This window comes from Clupea harengus, chromosome 5 (assembly GCF_900700415.2).
Source record: "Clupea harengus chromosome 5, Ch_v2.0.2, whole genome shotgun sequence".
In the NCBI taxonomy this organism is placed as follows: Eukaryota; Metazoa; Chordata; class Actinopteri; order Clupeiformes; family Clupeidae; genus Clupea; species Clupea harengus.
The window spans coordinates 14,134,205-14,151,704 of NC_045156.1; the positions used below are offsets into that span (position 1 = coordinate 14,134,205).

At 45.1% G+C, this 17,500-nt stretch overlaps 1 protein-coding gene across 1 annotated transcript in view; it reads right to left on the minus strand.

The window, feature by feature from the left end:
• Positions 1–16,655, minus strand: part of pusl1 (pseudouridine synthase like 1) — a 26,849-nt gene extending 10,194 nt beyond the window's left edge. Inside the window, exons 1-3 of the mRNA XM_031567802.1 lie at positions 16,115–16,655; positions 15,050–15,107; positions 8,988–9,175 (exon numbers count right to left, since the gene is read on the minus strand). Coding sequence (XP_031423662.1) covers positions 8,988–9,175; positions 15,050–15,107; positions 16,115–16,176 — 308 coding nt within the window. The 5' untranslated portion in view covers positions 16,177–16,655. The remainder of the gene's footprint in view (positions 1–8,987; positions 9,176–15,049; positions 15,108–16,114) is intronic.
• Positions 16,656–17,500: the final 845 nt, after the last annotated feature.

The following is a 17,500-nucleotide window of genomic DNA, read 5'->3' on the forward strand; positions in this document are numbered from 1 at the left end:
AAATGGTTAGTTATGCACCCCACAGACATAGGGTCTTGCATGCATTACTAACCATTTTCCTCTTCAAACTAAGTACCGTAATCACACAGATTACACATACTTTGGCCTTAAACATAGCCACACACACGGAGATAGTTTCTTTGTCTGATCTAACACAAAGGAGCACACACGCTCGAACACACACTTTCTCTCTCTGTCTGACGCACACACTCCCTTTAAATCATTAGTTAGGTACATCGAGTTAGATTACATATTGTGTGTTTTACTTCTCATAATCTTTTTAATAAGTGCTTTTGATTGTAAATGCAGGTCTTGTTGCACAAGAGTGAAAGCTGCAACTATTCATAACACCCAAGACCTTCAACCTTTTCTTGCTATTGATGAGGTAATTTTGGTTGTAGCTATTGGAGTTCCAAATTGAAAGATTAGTATATTTTATGAGATTGATTTACGACACCCTATGAGACCGATCTTTATTTTGACCACTACGGTAGACCCCACACCTTTTGCGTAGCACCCTCATGTGTTCAACTAAATTGATCTGCTGTTGTGTTCAATAGTTGATGTCTATCCAATCAGGTGAGATGGCCAACATTATCTTGGTGGCCCTCATGAGAAGATTATGAATATTTATGCACCCACATTTACTCTGCCTCGTCCCCAAGGTAAGGTACCTCCATTACTCTGCCTCGTCCCCAAGGTAAGGTACCCCCATTACTCTGCGCTCATCCCCAAGGTAAGGTACCCCCATTACTCTGCACTCGCCCCCAAGGGAAGGTACCCCCATTACTCTGCACTCGCCCCCAAGGGAAGGTACCCCCATTACTCTGGTGCCCGTGTGAGGATGGTGCCTATTGTACCTACATTAGCAGAACATTTTCCAGGATCCCTTGAGTGCATTTTTCTATGGGGTCGGTCTGGATGGCATCTCGACCGCGCCACTCTACCCATCCTCTGCCCGCTGAGGATGCCAGGCTGTGCCATCCTGCGCTGACGAATCCCATGCCCCTCTACCAATCCTCTGCATGCTGAGGATACCAGGCTGTGCCATCCTGCCCTGATGAGACCCTGCGCTGGCATGAATCATTTACTGGCCAGTGGTAATCGCTGCTAACGGGGTCTGCTGCATAAAACATCAGCTAGGACTCGAGGAGTGTGTGTGTGTGTGTGTGTGTGTGTGTGTGTGTGTGTGTGTGTGTGTGTGTGTGTGTGTGTGTGTGTGTGTGTGTGTGTGTGTGTGTGTGTGTGTGTGTGTGTGTGTGCGTGTGTGCGCACGCGCGCGCGCGTGAGGAGTGTGTGTGTGTGCGCGTGAGGAGTGTGTGTGTGTGTGTGTGTGTGCGAGTGAAGATGAGGAGTGTGTGTGTGTGTATGTGTGTACGCATGAGGAGTGTGTGTGTGTGTGTGTGTATGTATGCGTGTGCAAGGAGGCCAAGTGGCTCTGACAGCCTCCACATGACAACACTGCATTCTAAATCATCATGCTTTGGGGAACTGTGTTTTTTTCTGCCCTAAATAAAAAGACTTCCTCTGTTGTTTAACGAGCGCCGGAGCTCATAAAGGCTTATGCAGCATTAACGTCTGAATATACTGGTGTCTGTGTGTGTGTGTGTGTGTGTGTGTGTGTGTGTGTGTGTGTGTGTGTGTGTGTGTGTGTGTGTGTGTGTGTGTGTGTGTGTGTGTGTGTGTGTGTGCGTGTGCGCGTGCGCGTGCGCGTGCGTGTGCGTGTGCGCGTGCGCGCGCGCGAGGAGTGTGTGTGTGTGTGTGTGTGTGTGTGTGTGTGTGTGTGTGTGTGTGTGTGTGTGTGTGTGTGTGTGTGTGTGTGTGTGTCTGTGTGTGTGTGTGTGTGTGTGTGTGTGTGTGCGCGTGAGGAGTCTGTGTGTGCTTATGCAGCATTAACGTCTGAATATACTGGTGTCTGTGTGTGTGTGTGCGCGTGAGGAGTGTGTGTGTGTGTGTGTGTGTGTGTGTGTGTGTGCTTATGCAGCATTAACGTCTGAATATACTGGCAGAGTAGGGATTGGATCTACATGCAAAGGCCTTGAGATTTGAAGGTATTTTTCCCCCTTCATACCCCAGGGTGCTCCTGAACTATTATCATGAGTTGGTAGAAATGTATTGCTGCTATTTTGGGTCTGGGAGAGAAAGACGAGGACGTAAGCAGCTGAGAAACTCCTCCATTTGGGCTCCGACTCCTCCAGTTTCATTGAAATGCCTGTGGGTCTTGAGTCGGGCTGCACATACCACACACACACACATAGTGCCCACTCCACACACACACACACACACACACACACACACACACACACCTCACTGTGATGTGGCCACGGCTGTCTGAAGCCCCAGTCCTGTAATTTACGGCAAGTGTCAATCTCAGAACTCACCAGCGACGTTGGGTCTGAGGGAACCATCTGAGTGAGAGGCCTACTGGACCTCACAGAACTCTCCAGAACCACAGTTCAGCTCTTCAGCACGGAGATGTGTGGTCCAGTGCGTACAGAAAGACAGGCAAGCATTTCAGGCTGGGGGGAAGATCCAGGGGGGCGAGACAGGAACCCCTTAAACAATAGTTTAGACTACAGAGGGCGAGATTTCATGCTCTGGATCCCTGCTTCAGACCGACCTGAGAGTCGACCTGAGAGTCCTTCAGCAGGCAGAGATGGGCCACACTTAGCTTCTAACTAAACTCTGCTGCTATAGGACTATAAGGTCCTGGGATTCAAATATGTGAGCACACACGCACACACACACACGCGCGCAAACCAACAAACACACACGCACAAACGCACGCACACACCAGTGTCTGGTCATACTTGATTGTAATATCTGTTTGAAGGTATCCTGTCATTAAGTTCCGATGTCGTTCCAAAAACAGAAAGGATGTCAAAACTATAGCTGCCACCTGTCTTATTGTCGGACTCAGAAACAAATACCGGTTTCTTCTTGCTTCAGTGGTCTGTTTTTAGTGATGAAATTATTCTCTTTTACCCTCATTTTGTTCTTGAGGAGGGGGGCAGTGTTCTAGAGCAGTGGTTCTCAAACTAGGGGTCAGGACCCCAAGTGGGGTCGCCAAACGTTTTTTGGGGGTCGCAGAATGATCTTGCTGCCCTGTGCATCAACATATTAGGCTTTGACATGCTGTATAGTTTGAAATGAGAAATGGTGTTTTCTACATCAGGGTGGATAATGAAAACTAATATTGTCTCAGCAAGCAGTCTCCTCTAGAGGAGGGGGGCAGTGTTCTAGAGGAGGGGGGCAGTGGTCACTGAGCTGGGCCCAGATAGGAGCACACTCTGAGAGAGATTTGGGCCAGAGTAAGGCATTATCCCAGATGTGTGTGTGAGTGTGTGTGTGCGCGTGTGTTCGTGTCTGTGTATGCTTGTCTGTGTATGTGTATGTGTGTGTGTGTGAGTGTGTGTGTGAGTGTGTGTGTGTGCGCGTGTTCGTGTCTTTGTATGCTTGTCTGTGTATGTGTGTGAGTGTGTGTGTGAGTGTGTGCGTGTATGATTGTCTGTGTATGTGTGTGAGTGTGAGTGTGTGCGTGTGCGTGTGCGTGTGCGTGTGCGTGTGCGTGTGCTTGTCTGTGTATGTGTGTGAGTGTGTGTGTGTGTGTGTGTGTGTGTGCGTGCGTGTGCATATGTGCATGTGTGTGTCAGGGGAGTCCTCTCTGCGTGTAGAGACCCCAGACATGGAGAGAGGCACTCTGGGATGCAAATCTAACATGGCAGGAGTTGAGCTGGGCTTGTCGTAGCTCAGGAGGTGAAGTAGTGTGTGAGCGCAGCAGCAATGAAACTGGGGTGGTGTGTGTGTGTGTGTGTGTGTGTGTGTGTGTGTGTGTCTGTGTGCCTGTGCGTGTGTGTGAGCCTGTGTGTGTGGGTGTGCCTGTGTGTGTGAACCTATGTGGGTGTGTGTGAGTGTGTGTGTGTGTGTGTGTGTGTGCCTGTGCGTGAGTGTGTGTGTGTGTGAGCCTGTGTGTGTGGGTGTGCCTGTGTGTGTGAACCTATGTGGGTGTGTGTGAGTGTGTGTGGTCTGAAACAAAAGAATCTGGGTTACTCTGCCAGAGTCACGGTGACACCTCTCGCACACGCACACAAACATGGACACATGGACATACACACACACACACACACACACACACACACAGGTCTTGTGCCCTGTTACTATTGCCTCAATCTGTTCTGACAGCCAAGGAACCACAACACCTAGACACATAGACACATATAAAACACACACACACACACACACACACACACACACACACACACACACACACACACACACACACACACACACACACACACACACACACACACACACACACACACACACACACACAGGTCTTGTGCCCTGTTACTATTGCCTCAATCTGTTCTGACAGCCAAGGAACCACAACACCTAGACACATATAAACACACACAGACACACACACACACACACACAGACACGAAGTGGTACAAGAAAGACATTACATGTCTAGTGCTACAGATTCAGAATACAGATACAGACATGAGAATATGAGAGAAGAGGAGAGGAGAGAGAAGAAAAGAAAAAAAGAGGAGAAAAAGAGAAGAGCTGAAAGAAGGGAAGAGGAGAGTGGAGAGGAGAAAAGAGGAGAGTGGAGAGGAGGAGAAAAGAGGAAAAGAAGAGAAGAGAAGAGAAAGACCGACTGGGAATCTTGAAGTCTTGAGCCATGGATAAATCCCAACACTTACAAACTTGCTGAGGTCATGAAAACTCACTGCAGTCACACACACACACACACACACACACAGCTAGTTGTTTAGTTTCTGGTCTGTGAATTTGGTTACAGGGGTCAGTTGCCCAGTGGTAGTTTTGCTTCTCTGAAACTGAAGACCTAATTTTTTCCCCTGATTTGGTCTGCTCAGATATCAGATAACAGTCAGACTACACAGGAAGAGCTTCCCAAACCCCTGGATCCGATCACACTGAGGGCTTGCTTTTGGAACCTCTGGATCCGATCACACTGAGGGCTTACCCAAACCCCTGGATCCGATCACACAGAGGGCTTGCTTTTGGAACCTCAATTAAACGGCACACACACACACACACACACACACACACACACACACACACACACACACACACACACACACACACACACACACACACACACACACACACACACACACACACACACAGCCAGCGAGCGAGCGTCATCTCTGCCGTTAGCTTCTCGTTTCTCTTCCGCGCGAACAGTTTCAGATTTGATTCAATTAATGGAGCGTTTGAAGAGAGTTGACCTACTGACACACAAAACTGCATCCAACAACAAACCACTTTTAAATGTACACAAGGCAGCTCACTTACTCATTTCATTGTCACACTGATCTCCCCGGGCTGACGTGTGTGTGTGTGTGTGTGTGTGTGTGTGTGTGTGTGTGTGTGTGTGTGTGTGTGTGTGTGTGTGTGTGTGTGTGTGTGTGTGTGTGTGTGTGTGTGTGTGTGTGTGAGTGAGAGAGTCGTGTCGTCATGGATCCCCCTAAACTCACAATCGGGTCGCTTACTGTGACCTCTCCTCACCTGGCCCACGCCTTTATCAAAGCAACTTGCATTACATTGCAGATACACATTTATATCAGAACGTGTGATCTAGAGGTGGGAGATCGAGGAGGTTATGCCAAGGAGGTTATGTTTTCAGTGCGGTTTGTCTGTCGGTCTGTTTGTCTGTCTGTTTGTCAGCAGAATTACGAAAAAACTACCAGCTTGATTTCCATGAAACTTCCCGAGTCACGGGCATATCCATGAATTACATTTATTGCCCCTATGATGGCATATAAAGCCCATGTTGGCATATAGAGCCCATGTTGGCATCTTGAGCCCATGTTGGCATCTTGCTCTACCAGTTGACCTGCAGGAGCCCAATAAGCCGACTCGGGGACAGACCCGGCCCATTTCCCACAGTCAGCTGCTCTACGGGTGGCGCTGCATCGCAATTGATCTAGTGCACATACGATCAGTCCAATGGATCTACTGCACATACGATCAGTCCAATGGATCTAGTGCACATACGATCAGTCCAATGGATCTACTGCACATACGATCAGTCCAATGGATCTACTGCACATACGATCAGTCCAATTGATCTAGTGCACATACGATCAGTCCAATGGATCTCCTGCACATACGATCAGTCCAATGGATCTAGTGCACATACGATCAGTCCAATTGATCTAGTGCACATATGATCAGTCCATGCCAGACCAGCGACCGCCCTGCTCCTGAACGGGCTGTGATCCTGTCTGCGTTTGGAGTCTGCACTGTGATCGAGGTTAGTGTCCATCTAAGCCTGAGTTTGGAGACTGCACTGTGATCGAGGTTAGTGTCCATCTAAGCCTGAGTTTGGAGACTGCACTGTGATCCGTGTGAGAGCAGTAGCTCAGGAGAGGCGTGCCCTCCTCTTCAGGGTTCTACTCTGTACTGCTCATCACACTGCATCTCTCTGATGCTCGCGAGCGTCTCTTCGCTCTGCCCTCGTTTCTACAGCCAATTTGGGATTCACACAGAGGGGAAAACACACACACACACACACACACACAGACTGATTGAAGGAGCGCTTTGATCCGAGCTGCAGAGAGGGGGGTGGGGGGTAGCAGAGTTGAGCAAATGATGAGAAAGAAAGCGTGCATCAATGAGAGCATGGGAGGAAGAGAGAGAGAAACATTTTGAGGGGGAGGGAGAATATGAGAAAGAGACAAAGAGAAAATGAGAGAGAGCAAGAGAGAGAGAGAGAAAGAGAGATGGGAGAGAGAGAGAGAGAGCAAGAGAGAGAGAGAAAGAGAGATGGAGAGAGAGAGAGCAAGAGAGATGGGGGAGAGAGAGAGAGCAAGAGAGAGAGAGAAAGAGAGATGAGAGAGATAGAGCAAGAGCGAGAGAGAGAGAGAAAGAGAGAGATGGTGGGAGAGAGAGGGAGTTAGGGGGACAGTGCTTGAGAAAGGAAGAATGAGAGCGATGTTCGGAGTTAGTTTGAGAGGTTTAAATATAGATTACACCAGGAGTACACACACACACACACACACACACACACACACACCCCCTCTCACTACAAGATGCACGTCTCCATGTCCAACCTCAGCACTATCAGCTAGTGTTGGCTCAGTAATAACCATGTTGTACTGTTGTTTTAAAGGGTTAGGTACTGTTGTTTTAAAGGGTTAGGGTTAGGTACTGTTGTTTTAAAAAGGGAATTTGTAAATCAGGTCACAGATCTTTGATGCCTCTTTTTTAATGCACACACACCCACACACACACACCCACACACCACACACACCCACTTCCCTGGCTTATATGTATCATGTTAGGCCTACTAGGTCAGAGCACTTAACAAGTCTAGTTCATCTCTTTCTCTCCCTCCTTCCCTCTCTCTTGCTCACACACACATACGCTCTCTCCCTCAACATCTTTCTCGCTCTCATAATGTTTGCATCAGCCACGAAATGCCACTGCGGAGTAGAAGTGCAGTAAAGCGCAGACCTCAAAGACAAACCCTCTTAAGATGATCATCTCTCTGGCATCTGTGCACACCACACACACACACACACACACACACACACACACACACACACACACACACACACACACAGCTCTCTGGCATTTGTGCACACCAGAGCCTTTTCATGTTGAAGCCCTCACCAGAGATGCTTGACCTTATGACCTGACACAGTGACCTTTATCTCACACACAGCTATGCAAGGACAACCGTGCATAACTGACCACAGCAGAGAAAATATGTTCCTTTTATGTTTTCCACATAGCAGGTGTCTGTCAGTATTTGACACTTGATGTGTTATTGCAGAATGAAAGCCCGACGCTATATGTCTCCTCTTCTCATATCCTCTTTTTGACCTGAGTGACTCCTATGGATCTGAGTGTGTGTGTGTGTGTGTGTGTGTGTGTGTGTGTGTGTGCTTCCCTACTGGAGATAATGCTAATACATTTTTAGCCAGATATATATTAACATATATATCCCTGGATTCACACACACTGCCGCTGCCGAGTTTGAGCTATCAGTATGCAGACAGAAAACAAAGACCATGAGAATGGTCTTGAAAGTATTGTGAGTACTAGCGGGGGGAATGGATGAGGATGTCAGAGCTAGAATTGGAAAAGCCAGAGCAGCTTTAAACACCTTGCATAAGCTCTGGAAAGCTAGAGCCATTACAACGTCAACCAAGATACGCATCTTCAACACCAACGTTAAAAGTGTCCTGCTGTACGGCTTGGGAACCTGGCGAACTACCAAGGCCATGCTAGCGAAAGAGCAAGCATTTATTAACACACACACACACACACACACACACACACAAGTGCTTGAGAAGAACACTGAGGCTACGGAGGCCGGAAACCATCAGGAACGAAGATATTTGGAGGATGGCCGAGTAAGAACCGGTAAAGAAGCTGATTTGCAGACGGAAGTGGACATGGATTGGGCACACACTGCGAAAGGGAAGTGGCAACATCACGAAGCAGGCTTTGGAATGGAATCCGGCGGGTAGGAGGAAGACCCAGGCACACATGGAGAAGAGTGGAGGCAGAGCTGAGGTCGGAGGGACATAGATGGAGGAGATATTGGCGCACTATCGATGGCCTATGATGGCCTATGGTATTTGTAACAGGTCTGTGAAGTACTGGTTACAGGTGTTTAAAAAAATGCTTGTCTGTCTTATGTAGGAAATGTCTGTAACAAGTGAAACTACTACTTTTCCCTTTTTACTCAACTTCAATTCAATTCAATTGTATTTATATAGCGCCAAAACAACTTCACTACTTCATGATTAGTTATGAGTGACGACCTGCAGAATCCCCCGACTCACCTGATCTCCTCGGGCCTAAGGGGGTGGTTGACCTGCAGAATCCCCCGACTCACCTGATCTCCTCAGGCCTAAGGTGGTGGTTGACCTGCAGAATCCCCTGACTCACCTGATCTCCTCAGGCCTAAGGTGGTGGTTGACCTGCAGAATCCCCTGACTCACCTGATCTCCTCAGGCCTAAGGTGGTGGTTGAGGGCGTGTACAAGCTCCTCCTCCTTAAAGGGGTCCTTCCCCTCTCTCCGCTGGATGTCCACGTGGGCGGAGTTACAGAGGGCGTGGACGCCGGTGTCCGTGCGGCTGGAGATAAACACCGTTGCCTCGTTAACGGGCTTCAGTCTGCGCACCGCATCCTGGAGGAGGGATATCAAACACATCGTCATCAAACACACCGTCATCAAACACACCTTAATGTAGAGGGATATCAAACACACCGTCATCAAACACACCGTCATGTAGAGGGATATCAAACACACCGTCATCAAACACACCTTCATGTAGAGGGATATCAAACACACCGTCATCAAACACACCGTCATCAAACACACCGTCATGTAGGGGGATATCAAACACACCGTCATCAAACACACCTTCATGTAGAGGGATATCAAACACACCGTCATCAAACACACCGTCATGTAGAGGGATATCAAACACACCGTCATCAAACACACCGTCATCAAACACACCGTCATGTAGGGGGATATCAAACACACCGTCATCAAACACACCGTCCTCAAACACACCTTCATGTAGAGGGATATCAAACACACCGTCCTCAAACACACCTTCATGTAGGGGGATATCAAACACACCGTCATCAAACACACCGTCATCAAACACACCGTCATGTAGGGGGATATCAAACACACCGTCATCAAACACACCGTCATGTAGGGGGATATCAAACACACCGTCATCAAACACACCGTCATCAAACACACCTTCATGTAGGGGGATATCAAGCACACCGTCATGTAGGGGGATATCAAGCACATTCAAGGCTACCAGCCCTCTAGATAAACAGAACTATACCATAACCTAACCTACTGTGCTGTCACCAGATGTATTATGGCTAAGCGAAGGCAAGACACATATATTTACAGAAGACAGCAGAGCAATGCTGTCCAGTGCTGTACAGTGAGACGCACATGAGTCACCACTAGGATGTGATCAAATGGACATAATAAATAAAACTCCACAAGTAATAATACAGTATTAAATAAATACCCTCAAATATAATGGAGGAAATAAGAGAAATACATAAAAAAAACTAAGAGAATACATAAACATTTAGGAAGGCACTACTCAAATAATCATGTCATGGGTACTTAGGATGAAATAATGAGGGAATGTCATGGGTACAAAGGATGAAAGAGAATAGGGGGCAAAGCAACATCTGGGAATATCACTAAATTACATGGTGTAAATAAACGGAACGAAAAACACACACACACACACACACACACACACACACACACACACACACACGTTGATCGGGGGCTGCTGGAGAATCATTCAATAGAACACCAGTCTTTAACATTAATCCCAATATTTGGCCTTCATTCATGCAACTTGTAAAAGCAAGCAAACTGGCGAATGTCTGAGAATTAGTTCTGCCCCAATTCCTCATTCCCATGTTTATTTGCATAATAGCGGCACATCGCCGTCCTAGCAGACAAGAGACCAAGTCAACAAGAACAAGCAGACAACCGCAGATGCGATATCGCAGCCACGACACAGACATCAAGACACGTAAGACTGCACTTCACAAACAAGAGCAAAGCCAAAGCTGCTCAAGTATGTGACAGAGAGTGTGCGTTAGAGAGAGGAAATCAAATGAAACATTTGCTTAAATATTCAGTGTTATCCTTGAGAGACTACCAACAAAAAGCTCCAAAAATGAAACATTTGCTTAAATATTCAGTGTTATCCACGAGAGAGACACCCCCCCCCCCCCCCCCCAAAAAAGGAAAAGCTCCAAAAATGCAAAGGCCTGCTCTGGCTCCTTTCTGAATGGGGCCCAAACAGATGTTTTCTGTCTTTGTTCAGCATATTTCCAGAACATGCCGAGGTAACTCTACACCCTCAGCGAGTCCAGAGCCTCGACGAGCGAGCGAGCGCGAGAGACATCCCGCTGATTCTGGCCTTCCTGGGCCGCCTGCTCGTTTACATTACTGGGCATTAATGTTAAAGACTCCCGGGAGGCCTGCAGGAGGGGTCACGGCTCCCAACATTTCACACATGAGGAATACTGGTTTGTCATGGCGCCGTCAAAATGGGGACTATGAGAAACCCTGTGTCCACCACGAGTTTTATAACACACACACAGACAGACAGCTACTCTACACATGATTATTAACGTTACAAAGCACTGCTACATGCAAACACACACACACACAGATTTAGTGCCAGTCACATGCCAGTCACTTCAGCTCTCTTCACACACACACACACACACACACTAGCTGATCGTGCTCTTTTCCTGCGGCATGCTCTCCCATGCTTTTGGCTAAGGAACTCTGTTCTGTCTACCACTGTTACACTGTAAGCCCCAATAAGTTGAGTTTACTTAAAAAATTTGAGGAAAGTGGTTGCCTTAAAAACATTGAGTAATGTCTAATGAAAACTTGAGTACATTTAACTTAAAATCTATTGCAATATCAACTGCTTTGCATAGTGACTACACTTAAAGCATTAAGTTCAATGAACATTAAAATTCCAAGTTGATTCAACTTAAAATCTATTGCAATACACTAAGCCCAGATAAGTTGAGTTTACTTAAAAAAATTGAGGAAAGTGGTTGCCTTAAAAACATCAAGTAATGTGTAATGAAAACTTGAGTACATTTAACTTAAAATCTATTGCAATATCAACTGCTTTGCATAGTGATTAAACTTAAAGCATTAAGTTCAATGCACTTAATTCCGAAGTTCATTTCACTTAAAATAAAATCGCTAAAAAAATCGCTTTGCATAATTACTACACTTAAGTGTGTAAGTTCAATGCACTTAATTACAAGTTCAAAATGACAAGTTTTTTATTTCACTTTTATTTCAACACTTTTTAGAAAACCAAAAATACAAAAACGTAAAAAATAAATACAAAAATAAAAGTTTTTTTTTTATTAATGCAACCAGTTAGCACCTACTCACAAGCTTGCATCTTGTGGCAGCTTGCATTTCCCCAAATTAAGCATAACCTGAACGTACACAGACATTCCTGATATAAACAAGGAAAAGGCTCTGTTCTTGCTTAACTTCCATGTTTTAGTCTATAATGTTTAAATAGCTGTGCTCTCTTTTCACAGCTATGAGGACAGTACTTGCACTTCCAAAACATTGTAAAAAAACAAGAGGAGCGATTCAATTAAACATGCTCCGCATTCAAGTTGTGACCACGTTAGGTTAACCACGGCAGATTTGTAGTTTGTTTTTTTGCCAAATTAATTACAGACTTAATTTACTTAATGCTTTTCAGCTGTCAAGAGCATTCACATTCCCACAATGCACTCTGGTCATGACTAAAACTCAGTAATTGAAAGCCGCTTAACTTAAGTTAACACTTAGGTTATTCACTCATTCGACTTTATCTACAAAGTAGTAGAATATACTTAGAATTTTTTAGTAATCACACTTAGTAGAATATACTTAACATTTGGTAGTAATATCATAAAACTTAAATTCTTTAAGTGAATAAAACTCAGTAATTGAAAGCCACTTAACTTAAGTTAACACTTATGTTTACTCATTCGACTATATCTACAAAGTACTTAGAATTTTGTAGTAATGTCATCACACTTAAATTCTTTAAGTGAAAAAAACTCAGTAATTTAAAGCCATTTCACTTAAAGTTATTCACACATTCGACTATATCTACAAATTGGTAGAATATACTTAGAAACTTGTAGTAATGTCATCACACTTAGTAGAATATACTTAACATTTAGTAGTAATGTCATAAACTTAAATTCTTCAAGTGAAAAAAACTCAGTAATTTAAAGCCATTTCACTTAAAGTTATTCACACATTCGACTATATCTACAAATTGGTAGAATATACTTAGAAACTTGTAGTAATGTCATCACACTTAGTAGAATATACTTAACATTTAGTAGTAATGTCATAAAACTTAATTTTTTTAAGTGCACTGTAATTAAATTGTTTACGTACAGTAGACTTGATAAGAAATTGGGGCTAACAGTGTATACTCTTGGCCACCTAAGTACTTATAGAGAGTTGGACACTACAGAGAGTACAGGCACTAACACTGTTATAATGTTGGCCACCTAAGAACTTATAGAGAGTTGGACACTACAGAGAGTACAGGCACTAACACTAGCAAAGCTTTTTGAACACCACTTAAAAGCTCTCTGATCACAAGTGACTTGGAATGATATTGAGGGGGTGCTGTGCAGTGCTGCCTTGTCTGATTAATGCTTGTGTGTGTGTATGTGTGTGTGTGTGTCTGTGCGGCTTGGTGTGTGTGGGTGTGTGTGTGTGTGTGTGTGTGTGTGTGTGTGGCTTGGTGTGTGTGTGTGTGTGTGTGTGTGTGTGGCTTGGTGTTGATGCGAGGAGACTGTGATCCCTCATCTTCATCCCAGGCCCCTGACGCTGTACTGAGCATGCTCCCACAGAGCAGCGGAGAGAGAGGTGAAACGAGGACGGGAGAACTCAAACGGGAGGGTGAGAACACGCTCACACTCACGCTCACAAACACTCACACACACACACGCTCACACTCCCTCCCACACTTACTCTCACACATCTCAAAGCTGTCACTCTAGACTCTCTCACACACACACACACACACACACACACACACACACACACACACTCACACAAAGGCAAGATGCAGAGATTCATCTATCAACAGGTAGGCCTCGTCATCTGCCCCAAGGAAACAGAAAACAGTCTGTCATTTGGCTGAACAGTTTTCCTGACACTCTTCTGTGCAGCTGCAATCAACTGCATGAATCAGGAAATTGTATGCCTGCATTTTTTATTCTGTGTGTTTGTGTGTGTGTCCGAAAGAGAAAGAGAGAAAAAATGTGTGTGTGTATTAATGAGAAAAAGCGAGAGAGGGAGAGAGAGAGAGAGAGAGAGAGAGAGGGAGACAGTAAAGAGAGAGAGAGAGAGAGGGAGAGAGGGAGACAGTAAAGAGAGAGAGTATGTGGTAGAGCTGCTAGCGCACTGAACTGTAACTCGTAGAGAGGACGCCATCACAGACATGACAGATAACCAACTGAGGAACGGATCGAGCCCCGATCAGGTGCAAGTCCATTGAGTCCACTCCACATCAGAACCACATCTGGGCCGCATCAGAACCACATCTGTTCCAGTGTCAGGTGCCATCAGGAGGCAGCTAGCAGATCGAGGTCACATGATCCAATCAACCACTGGCTCTGTGCGTTTACCCATAAAGTTGAGCGCTGCAGAATCATGTTTCAGTTTTCAGAGATGCACCACTTCAGTCAGGTCTAGGCCGCCCCAGGGCCGTCAGGTCTGTGTGTGTGTGTGTGTGTGTGTGTGTGTGTGTGTGTGTCGGGGCCGTCAGGCCTCAACAGATGCACAACAAGCGGAGACAATGTAGGTCCATGTCTGTTTCAGAACGCTGTTTGTTCCCCATACTGAATGCATGTTGGAGCAAAGCCTGACGACACACACACACACACACACACACTCACACACACACACACAGCATTTGGTATTTCTTCAGGCTATTGAGTCACTACGTTTGATGGTTCCACTACTTTAAAGTGGTCAGACATTTTGTGACATATATCCCACAACGACAACACAAACGTCCCCCAAATGATGCCGTCTTTCAAACAAACCTCTGAATCTCCGCACACGGAGCCACATCAGAGCGGCCCTCTGCTTCCTCGCATAAATGGCTCGCATAGCTGCGCCCGACCACAAGAACACAAGCCCTTCTTGTGCCAAATGCAGTGTCATTTCCAGCACAGACACGCAGGGGCAGTGCCAGGCTGGCACCCAAACACAGAGCTGGTACACTCATGCACATGCAAATTTCCTGATTGGAAACAGAAAGTTGGGCCCAACTGTACGCTTTACTCGAAAAACTCTTTACTCTAAAACACACACTTTACTCTAAAACACACACTTTTCACAGTGGAGACACCCCTTCAGGTAGCCTAAAAACAATTTGTTAGTTTGGTTTTGACTTCAGAAAACGGGGGTTTAATGAAATACACAGAAACTGACCTCCAGGTAGTTCTGAACGCCCAGGACAGGTTGGTGAAGTGGGATTTTCATTACGCCTCTGTAGGTAAAAAAACAGGACAAAAACAGAGTTGTTTTCCAGTCATTTCTACCTTATGTTTAAGTGCAGGTTTTAGAACAGGGGAGACCAGGTACAGTTGTAACACTTTTTTTTGTCTTGTTGCAAAAACAATCGGCCTAAGTGCCACCTTCCATTTTAACATATATGCAACGTACATCTTGCCGCGGTTATGCATAAGGTTTCTTCCTGATTAACAGGGAGTTTTCACCTTGCCCCTGTCGCCATGATGCCTGCTCTAAGGGGGCCCAGGCTCTGGGCTCTGTAAAGCGCCTTGAGACAATTTTATTGTTTTGGCGCTATATAAATAAAATTGAATTTAACTGAATCTTTGATCTCTATATTTACTTCACTATTTAAAGCATACAGGCCTTACTTTTTTCTCTCATTTTCATCTAAATGCAGTGAGTGCAAATTAAGGCCCGCTGCAACAGTGGCAGAGGACAGTTGCATGCCAGTTTGAAGAAGTCAAATTTAAGGCAACAGCTATGCATTATTCAAACCAAAATAGTGGTGGATGAGGATAAGAGTGGATAAGTTTTTTTTTTGTAAATAATAGTCTGTGTGAGACAGTACCTTACAAACCAAGGGTATCACATTTTTCGCTAGTTTACTTTAACTTGCTGGTTGCAACCGATTTTAATGCATGTTAGTTTCCCCCTGAGACGACCTCTCCAAATATTTGATAAAATAATAGGAATATAACACATTGTATGCAGCTAATAATTATACTAGCATCTATTTAGGAAATCACTGGATCACAACCACCTGTTACTGCCAAATCGAATCAATTCTGCGAATCAACTCCAGCACAATACTTAAAAGTTACAAATGTGCCCCACATCTGCCCTCTGCGGATGCCATCACACGAGTTTCGTCGCATTACGTTAAGCACGAGCTGACAAATTAAGCAATTTACAACTGTCCGCGTGTTACAACTTCACCTGGGCTCACCTAATAGTAAATTACACACGAAATATATAAACTACCTGTACTTTGTCCCAATGTACTGAAAAAAGATCAGATAGCGGGTGGGGCTTTGTAGCATCATGTCTGGTTTGACAGTGGCTAATCTGTCGACCCATTCGTCCTTTATAGCTACTGCAGCATAGAGGTCGTCAGTTTCCACATGGTGCCATAACGCTACAGTGTTACATCCACAGAGATTACAAATTACAATAGTCTACCGTAACAAGTGAGACTGACTCGCTTCATTTAATCTGCAAGCTACAGTATAAAGATGGTCATGCCGACGAAATATAAAAACCTCCATTCAAAACAAACAACAAGGTGAACCACAGTCTCATTACACCGGTGCGTGCTTGTTCTCGCTATCACTATAATGTCAGACTGAAACGACAAGAACTCTAAGAACTGCTACTCAAACAACTGGTTTCTCGTCGATACGAAGGCTGACCACAGCTATATTAATATATAGCCTGCAATATGCCTCAGAGAGAGGACATTTTCAAAGGAACCAGCAGACTTTCAGAAGCTTGATACAGCACTCTTCCTGTCACACATGTTCCGCGCTTCTGGTGACGTTTCACGGAGAAGATTACTCCGCCTCATTTTCAAATAAGGCATCATCTAAAAAATACCTTTTCTGACAGTTAGCGTTCGCCTAACAGGCCATTCATACATGTAGGCGCTTAACTCTTCTAATTGACTCTAATTAACACATTACTGTTTCAGTAATCATTACGCATCACGCATGCAATTGTTGAAAAACATTTCCGATTTCCAAGCTAACTCTGAGGCTACATACCTAGCTGTATGATGCTAGCAATTCATGGTATGGTAAGCATATCAAAGCACAATTTGAGAAACCATAAACCATTGGCTTAATTTTACCATTAAATTGTATTTGACATAAATCAGCTAATGTAGAATGCTAGCCCATATTACCTATACTGAATAGAATATGAATGGGCCAATATATACATTGCTATTATATCACAATACTTTTACGACAACAAGGCTACAGCCAGTTTATTGTCCTTTTAAACGCAATGTGGAAAAGTGTAATGTTTGTTTGTGTTTTGGCTTGTGTGATTCCGCCAACTGCCCATTTCTCCAGTAGCATTTCGACACCCTGGGTTGCCAGGCAAAAACGTGAACACATCGTACGACCGCCATGGAAGTAAGTAAATTAACTGGATCAACACAGATCATGTTTGATTCCACCCAAGCTAAAAAACCTCGCCCATGGGTGTTTACTACCTCGGCAACAACCAGCGTGACAGAAATATACAACAGAAACTCACAGCTCACAACAGAAGGGAAAGGTTTGGTGGCGTCAGTTTGTCAGTGACAGAGTCCTCTGTCACAGCCTCACAAATGTAACAATATGCTTGCACGTGTTGTCATTTGTG